We start from the raw sequence: 9210 nt of genomic DNA, 5'->3' as shown, positions 1-9210 counted from the left end.
GTTTGTATGACGAGGCGTTTGTAAGACGAGGTATCACTGTATAAGAAAAACACACACACAACATATAACAAGTGCTCAGTGATTGTGCCCACCACCAGACAAACATTCGTACCCCACCACCAATCGGGGGTGTTTCTTATATAAATCGTTTTAACCCAAGAGCGAAATATTTATTTACATATTATAAAGTGATTCCAACTTGTTTCTTATAGCTTGGTCTTGGATCCTATTCTCCATATATCATCTTACCTTGTCCCATCGCCCCATCAGTTGTCGCAATTCAGTTTCATTAATCAAATCCCTCCTTTTGTCCATGTCAAATTGCATGTGGTCCACCATGTACCTATATAGAATGCCTTGAATTGTATTTTACTAGCTAAGACCTAGATGATGTTCCAATGTCAGCTGTGGATAGAGGAGGACGCCCAAGTTGCGGACCCTCTCCGAGGGTGGCAATAATTATTTTGTCTACTTTTGAATTCCTTCTTTTTATCATTAAATCAGCCAAACATTCACCCAGCTTCAATGCTTCTTGTTTATTATTTTATTTATTTAATTTGACTTCTATGTTGCCCAATCCCAAAGGACTCGGGGCGGCTCACAACAATATAAAATTACATTAACCATAAACAATAAAAAGAAGGGGGGAAAAGCAAGCAATTTCTAAATTCCTAATTAAAAAACAGTTCAACAACACACATATTAGTCACATCTTCACGTCTCTCCAGCACAAACGCTTAGAACTTGTCGCCCAGGCAAGCCATGATCTCTCTATTTCAATCTTTCCAATTGTGACCATCCCAGCTAATGGTCACCGAGTCATCTTCCACAACTGCTGGTCGAGACAGATGCCAGCTCTCTGGGGGGGTTTGCAAGCCCCCCCCAACTACTGACTGGTACCTCTCTTCTCCACGACCAAGACAGCTCTGACCAGGTTCCAGTCCGGTTCCAGGTCCCCAAATAGCTGGGATTTGGGGTTTTCCATGGAGTGCAGGACACACCTGTAACGCTGGGGTGCTGGCCACGCCCCTTCCTATCTAGCATCTTCAGTTTTAGAGAAGCGTCTTCAGATGCTGTGGAGATGTGAAATGTTTTCAAGAAAACACAAGGAAAATCCAGTTGCATTTTGAAAAACTAGCTTTGGGACAACCATGAACTGTCTGTACGAGAATCTCCATAGGATTTGTCAAGAGGGTTTCCTCTCTCTTCCCCAATCATAATAAAAACATAGAAGACTGACGGCAGAAAAAGACCTATGGTCCATCTAGTCTGCCCTTATACTATTTCCTGTATTTATCTTAGGATGGATCTATGTTTATCCTAGGCATGTTTAAATTCAGTTACTGTGGATTTACCAACCACGTCTGCTAGACGTTTGTTCCAAGGATCTACTACTCTTTCAGTCAAATAATATTTTCTCATGTTGCTTTTGATCTTTCCCCCAACTAACTTCAGATTGTGTCCCCTTGTTCTTGTGTTCACTTTCCTATTAAAAACACTTCCCCTCCTGGACCTTATTTCACCCTTTGACATATTTAAATGTTTCGATCATGTCCCCCCTTTTCCTTCTGTCTTCCAGACTATACAGATTGAGTTCATTAAGTCTTTCCTGATACGTTTTATGCTCAAGACCTTCCACCATTCTTGTAGCCCGTCTTTGGACCCGTTCAATTTTTGTCAATATCTTTTTGTAGGTGAGGTCTCCAGAACTGAACACAGTATTATTTCAAATGGGGTCTCACAGCGCTCTATACAGCGGGATCACAATCTCCCTCTTCCTGCTTGTTATACCTCTAGCTATGCACAGAAACATAGAAATATAGAAGACTGACGGCAGAAAAAGACCTCATGGTCCATCTAGTCTTCCCTTATACTATTTCCTGTATTTTATCTTACAATGGATATATATTTATCCCAGGCATGTTTAAATTCAGTTACTGTGGATTTACCAACCACATCTGCTGGAAGTTTGTTCCAAGGATCTACTACAGACTATACAAATTGAATTCATGAAGTCTTTCCTGATACGTTTTATGCTGAAGACCTTCCACCATTCTTGTAGCCCGTCTTTGGACCCGTTCAATTTTTGTCAATATCTTTTTGTAGGTGAGGTCTCCAGAACTGAACACAGTATTCCAAATGGGATCTCCCCAGCACTCGTCAATTACTGGAACCCCTTTGGAGAATTCTGTACCATGGTCGGCTGCATGAAAGGCTCTTCTCTGGGTTTTCACAACCCGAGGGTCTCATCCTTAATTGACAGTTCTCTCGGATGTCTCTTAGCCATTCTTGCGAGCTGCACAAATTGCATTTTCCCTACATTGCCAAACTTCTCCTTCTGTACAACAAACCCTCCAATGAAGAAGGGGCTGCGACTGTTGTATACAGAACCATTGATAGACATTTTCATTTACATTAAATGTAAGCGTTTTCTTAGCCCTCATCTCATCACAGAAACGCAAAGTATGGTCCTGATGCTTGGAAAGTCTTTTGCACATGCATTTCAGGGGCTTCTGGTCATTCTGGCTCCTTTTTGTGAGAGGGGAATTCTTTATCCTGAAAGATTCTTCACACTTGAAGTATTTATTTATTTATTGTTAGAGTTGGAAGGGACCATGCGGGTCATCAAGTCCAACCCCCTGCCCAAGCAGGAACCCTATAGCATCCCAGCCAAATGGCAGTCCAATTTCCTCTTAAAAATGTCCAGAGTGTTGGAGTTCACAACGTCCGCTGGTAGGTTGTTCCACTGGTTGATCCTTCTGACCATCAGGGAGTTCTTCCTTATTTCCAGGTTGAATCTCTCCTTGGTCAGCTTCCAACCGTTGTTCCTCGTCCGGCCCTCCGGTGCCCTGGAGAATAAAGTGATCCCCTCCTCTCTGTGGCAACCCCTCGTATACCTGTAGACTGCTATCATGTCCGCTCTGGCCCTCCTTTTTTCTAGGCTATCCATGCCCAGTTCCCGCTGTCTCTCTTCGTAAGTCTTGGTTTCTAGACCCCTGATCATTTTGGTTGCTCTTTTCTGCACCTTCTCCAGAGTTTCAACGTCTCTTTTGAAGTGTGGTGATCAGAACTGAACACAGTACTCCAGGTGTGGTCTGACCAGCGTGTAGTACAATGGCATTAAGACTTCCTTGGTCTTGGAGTATATTCCCCTGTTGATGCAGCTTAGGATTAATTAATAGCTATGTGATTATTCTCTAACAGCATGACAGGCGAAAAGGTTTCCGCTTCTACATCCATACTGGTTCATTAGGTCTCAGTTTTTCACAGGGGATTGGAAGACTTTACGTTGTATTTGGAAGTTCCTATTCTCATTTCTGCTACAGAGGAAGAAAGGCTTTAAAAAGTTTTATCTGGAAGAGGTGCAGCTCCTGCTTCTTGGGGAATCTAATTAAATAGCTGTTCTTAATTACAACACAACATACCCAGTGTTTAGTTTCCATTATAAATTCATTTCTCTTGGTCTTCAAGTTGTGAAGATCAGACCAAAAAACCCCACCCCTTTCCTAATTCAGTAAATGTAGTTAGGAAATGCACATAGTTCAATAACTAAACCTAACATTTTAACAGATTCTCATGCAAATTTATTTGTATATGGAAATACTGCCATTAGTCCTCTTGAAGATTCTACATTGTGTGGGTCTTTTTATGGTAGTTAAGATAACTCTTCATAATAAAACCTTTCCCACACACCATACATTTATACGGCTTCTCCCCTGTGTGGATCCTTTTATGGTGATTAAGATAACACTCCGTAGAAAAACTCTTTCCACATTCCACGCATTTATAAGGCTTCTCCCCTGTGTGGATCCTTGAATGGATCTTAAGGTAGGACTTTGTAGAAAAACTCTTTCCACACTCCATGCATTTATAAGGTTTCTCGCCCGAGTGTATTTTTTTATGGGAGATAAGGTTACCATTGAAACTGAAACATTTTCCACACTCCATACATTTATATGGCTTCTCCCCTGTGTGGACCCTGCTATGGTAAATAAGTTGGCTGTTCTTAGTAAAGTTCTTCCCACACTCCAAACATTTATGTGATTTCTGTCCTGTGTGGATCTTTTTATGGAAAGCAAGTTCAGCGCTGTTAGGGAAGCCGTTTCCACATTCCGTGCATTTACAAGTCTTCTCCCCCGCGTGGCTCCTTGCGTGGGTGTTGAGATAGGTCTTTGTAGAAAAACTCTTTCCGCAATCCGTGCATTTGTAAGGATTCTCCCCGGTGTGAATCTTTTCATGGGTCTTAAGATACGCCTTCGTTGAGAAACTCTTTCCACACCCCATGCACTTATAAGGGCTCTCCCCAGTGTGGAGCCTTTCGTGGGTGTTAAGATAGGTCTTGGTAGAAAAACTCTTTCCACATTCCATACATTTAAACGGCTTCTTCCCTGTGTGGACCCAGTAGTGGGAAGTAAGAGAGTTACGGAAAGTGAAGGTCTTTCCACACTCAGTGCATTGATAGGGTTTCTCGCCTGTATGGATGCGGGAATGGGAAGTAAGAGAATTACGGAAAGTGAAGCTCTTTCCACACTCCGTGCATTGATAGGGTTTCTCTCCTGTATGGATTCGTTTATGAAGGTTAAGAGAAGAACTCTGGGAGAAGCTCTTCCCACACTCCGCGCACTTATAGGGCTTCTCCCCTGTGTGGATCCAGTAATGGGAAGTAAGGGAATTGCTAAAAGTGAAGCTCTTCCCACACTCCATGCATTTATAGGGCTTCTCCCCTGTGTGGGTCCTTTTATGAAGGTTAAGAGAAGAACCGTGGGAGAAGCTCTTCCCACATTCCGTGCACTTATAGGGCTTCTCCCCTGTGTGGATCCTTTTATGGTGATTGAGATAACGGTCTGTAGAAAAACTCTTCCCACACTCCGTGCATTTATAAGGCTTCTCCCCCGTGTGTATCCTCGCATGGGTACTAAGGTACGACTTCGTGGAAAAGCTCTTTCCACATTCAATGCATTTGTAAGGTTTCTCCCCCGAGTGGATTTTTTTGTGGGAGATAAGGTTACCACTGACCGTAAAGCATTTTCCACACTCCATGCACTTATAGGGCTTCTCCCCAGTATGGACCCTAGTATGATAAATAAGTTGACTGTTCTTCGTAAAGCTTTTCCCACACTCCGTACATTTGTGTAGGTTCTCCACCGTGTGGATCTTTTTATGGAAAGCAAGCTCACTGCTCTTGGGGAAGCTCTTTCCACATCCCGTGCATTTATACGGCTTCTCTCCTGTATGGGTTCGTTTATGGAGAGGGCAAGAAGAAGTTTCGCAGAGGCGCTTTCCGTACTTTGCGCACTTGTGCGGCTTCTCCCTTGAATGGATACGAGAATGGTAATTAAGAGAATTGCTAAAAGTGAAGCTCTTTCCACACTCCGTGCATTGATAGGGTTTCTCCCCTGTGTGGATTCGCTTATGAAGAATAAGAGAAGAACTTTGAGAGAAGCTCTTTCCACACACTGTGCACTTATAGGGCTTCTCCCCTGTGTGGATCCTTTTATGGTGATTGAGATACGACTTCGTGGAAAAACTCTTGCCACATTCCGTGCACTTGTAAGGATTCTCCCCTGTGTGGATCCTTCCGTGGATCTTAAGATACGTCTTCGTGGAAAAACACTTTCCACATTCCGTGCATTTGTAAGGGTTCTCCCCTGTGTGGATCCTTCCGTGGATCTTAAGGTAGGCCTTTGTAGAAAAGCTCTTTCCACATTCGGTGCACTTGTAAGGATCCTCCCCCGTGTGGATCCTCCCGTGGGTCTTAAGATACGCCTTCGAGGAAAAGCTCTTTCCACACCCCATGCAGTTATAGGGTTTCTCTCCAGTGTGGATCCTTTTATGGAGATTGAGAGAAGAACTTTGAACGAAGGTCTTTCCACACTCCGTGCACTTATAGGGCTTCTCCCCTGTGTGGACCCAGTAATGGGAAGTAAGGGAGTTACGAAAAGTGAAGCTCTTTCCACACTCCGTGCATTGATAGGGTTTCTCCCCCGTGTGGATTCGGAAATGGGAAGTAAGAGAATTACTAAAAGTGAAGCTCTTTCCGCACTCCATGCATTTATAGGGCTTCACCCCTGAATGGATTCGTTTATGAAGGTTAAGAGAAGAACTCTGGGAGAAGCTCTTTCCACACTCCATGCACTTATAGGGCTTCTCTCCTGTATGGACCCAGTAATGGGAAGTAAGGGAATTACTAAAAGTGAAGCTCTTTCCACACTCCATGCATTTATAGGGTTTCTCCCCTGTGTGGATCCTTTTATGAAGATTGAGAGAAGAACTGTGGGAGAAGCTCTTCCCACACTCTGTGCATTTATAGGGCTTCTCCCCTGTGTAGATTCTTCTTTGAGATCTACGGGACCCATTTTCATGGGGGAGAGAGAGGTTCCATTTATAGTTTTTTCCATTATCTGCACATATATATTCTCCTTTGATTTGGATTTGATCGTGTTGATCTTCGTCTAATTTGTTTATGAATACTTTCATACATTTTCCAATATATTCATTTTTTATTTTTCCGTGCTGGGCCATTGATGCAAGGTCGGACGATGAACTTTCCCGATTGCCATTAGTTGAGTGGTCTCTCTCGTGGCTTTCCACTTCCATTAGAGTTGTTGGGTTCTTCACACTGTATCTATGGCTGATCATTTCGAATAGTTCTTTAGAATCTTCATCTTCCTCCCCATTATTACCTTCACAAAAAAGAAAAATGATAACAGCATTAGGGAAAAAACGGCAAAGCATCGGAAGATTGAATTTAATGAAAAATAAACTGCTTCAAACTTCTTAGATCTAGATAAGCCCTCTAATCTGGGCTTTCTTTATTAATTCAATTTTCAATTCAATTCAATTTATTAGATTTGTATGCCGCCCCTCTCCGAAGACTCGGGGCGGCTCACAACAATAATAAAAACAATATTCCAGCGAAAACAAATCTAATATTACAAAGCACATAAAACCTATCATATTTAAAAAAGCAAACAACATATACATACACAAACATAAATATAAAAAAGCCTGGGGGAAAGGTGTCTCAACTCCCCCATGCCTGGCGGTATAAATGGGCCTTGAGTAATTTACGAAAGACAAGGAGGGTGGGGGCAGTTCTAATCTCCGGGGGGAGTTGATTCCAGAGGCCAGGGCTGCAACAGAGAAGGCTCTTCCCCTGGGGCCCGCCAAACAACATTGTTTGGGCGACGGGACCTGGAGAAGGCCAACTCTGTGGGACCTTATTGGCCGCTGGGATTCATGCGGTAGCAGGCGGTTCCGGGGGTACTCTGGTCCAATGCCATGCAGGGCTTTAAAGGTCATAACCAACACTTTGAATTGTGACTGGAAACTGATCAGCAGCCAATGCAGGCCACGGAGTGTTGCAGAAACGTGGGCGAATCTAGGAAGCCCCACGATGGCTCTCGCGGCCGCATTCTGCACGATCTGAAGTTTCCAAACACTTTTCAGAGGTAGCCCCATGTAGAGAGCGTTGCAGTAATCGAACCTCGAGTTGATGAGGGCATGAGCGACTGTGAGAAGTGACTCCCTGTCCAAATAGGGCCGCAACTGGTGCACCAGGCGGAAATTTTGGGAGATACATATGACAAGAGAAAAACCATGGATTAAATATCAAATTCTCCAAATTTCTAAGAAAATGGAAAGATTTGATTTCCCAATTTGAAATTGGACTTTGTATTATGTTGTGAGGTTTGCATAAGAAGTGGGAGTTGTTCAGATACAGAATAGAATAGAATAGAATTCTTTATTGGGCAAGTGTGATTGGACACACAAGGAATTTGTCTTTGGTGCATATGCTCTCAGTGTACATAACAGAAAAAGAGACATTTGTCAAGAATCATGTGGTACAACACTTAATGATTGTCATAGGGGTCAAATAAGCAATGAAGAAACAATATTAATAAAAATCTTAGGATACAAGCAACAAGTGACAGTCACACAGTCCTAAGTGGGAGGAAAAGGACGATAGGAATGATGAGAAAAAATTAGTAGAAATAGAAGTGCAGACTTAGTAAAAAGTTGGCAGTAGCCGAGGGGCAGTGGTTGTGAGCGGGAGCTCCAGGGTGGAGGCACCAGCACCGGCAGCGCCCCTCCCAGCTGGAGCTTCCCTGGCGGCAGTGGCAGCAAGTGACCTTTGGGGCCCGGCGGGAGGACACCGGCAGTGAGAGCAGGAGGGCGCCGGTAGCAGTGAAACTGGGCAGTAGCTGGGGGGCGGTGGCTGCGAGCGGGAGCTCCAGGGTGGAGGCACTGGTAGCACCCCACCCAGCTGGAGCTTCCCTGGTGGCATCAAGTGGGGCCCAGTGGGAGGGCGCTGGCAGCAGTGGCACCAGGCAGTAGCCGGGGGGTGGCGGCTGCGAGCGGGAGCTCCAGGGCAGCGGCACCGACAGCGGCGGCTGGACATGTTGCTGGACGCGGTACATGCTGGCGCTGCGGGGCTGGTACTGGCTCGCTGGCTGGGCCGGAATAGAGGTGCCAGCCCTGCACCCATGCCCAGCACAGCGCCAGCATGTACAGCGTCCAGCAACACGTCCAGCCACCACCTTCAGGGCTCTCGCTCGCAGTCGACTGCTCTGCCGCCACTCCCGGCTACTGCCCGATGCTGCTGTTGCCGGTGTGGTGTATGAGAGAAAGAGAGAGAGAGAGAAAGAAAGAGAGAGAGAGATTTTTTTGTCCAAACTTTTTTTAGTGCCCCCACTTCGCTCAATGTGCCCCAGGATTTTGTAAATGTGAAAAATTTGCTGCGGCTCAAAAAAGGTTGAAAATCACTACTCTACACAGACTGAGGAATATAGAAATCAACAGAAAAAATATTGAAAAGGTGTATAAATGTACCTCAAACCATTATTGGAAATGTGGACAAGATAAAGGATGGTTTTGTAAGGCTTGGATGGCCTTCTAAAATAGCTAGAAAAATTTGGATTCAAAGACATTCAGTGACACCCAGAATTTAAAATTAACACCCAACTGAAATCAGAACTTTATGAGATTATTACAAACAGAAAAACTAAAAGGGCTGGACAATAATTAAAAGGGTGGAATGGTTGAAGGTGATTGACTTCTCAATGATGACTAAACTGACTCTGATCAGGGAAAAGAAAACATATACAGTGGTACCTCAAGATACGAACCCCTCGTGATACGAACAACTCGCGATACGAACCCGGGGTTCAGAAAAATTTTGCCTCTTCTTACGAACTTTTTTCGAGTCAC

The 9210-nt window shown here is 44.2% G+C and overlaps 1 protein-coding gene across 5 annotated transcripts in view; it reads right to left on the bottom strand.

Annotated features, from left to right (window-relative positions):
• Nucleotides 1-517: 517 nt before the first annotated feature.
• The window catches only part of LOC139162868 (zinc finger protein 721-like), a 33853-nt gene continuing 25160 nt past the window's right edge, over nt 518-9210 (bottom strand). For all 5 annotated transcript variants that reach the window (XM_070743731.1, XM_070743729.1, XM_070743728.1 and 2 more), the window contains exon 7: nt 518-6683. In XM_070743731.1, coding sequence (XP_070599832.1) covers nt 3628-6683 — 3056 coding nt within the window. In that variant the 3' untranslated portion in view covers nt 518-3627. The remainder of the gene's footprint in view (nt 6684-9210) is intronic.

The sequence above is a fragment of the Erythrolamprus reginae genome, chromosome 2, assembly GCF_031021105.1.
Source record: "Erythrolamprus reginae isolate rEryReg1 chromosome 2, rEryReg1.hap1, whole genome shotgun sequence".
Classification (NCBI taxonomy): domain Eukaryota; kingdom Metazoa; phylum Chordata; class Lepidosauria; order Squamata; family Dipsadidae; genus Erythrolamprus; species Erythrolamprus reginae.
The sequence above is the reverse complement of the archived record's forward strand: the minus strand, read 5'-3'. Positions and strand labels throughout refer to the sequence as shown.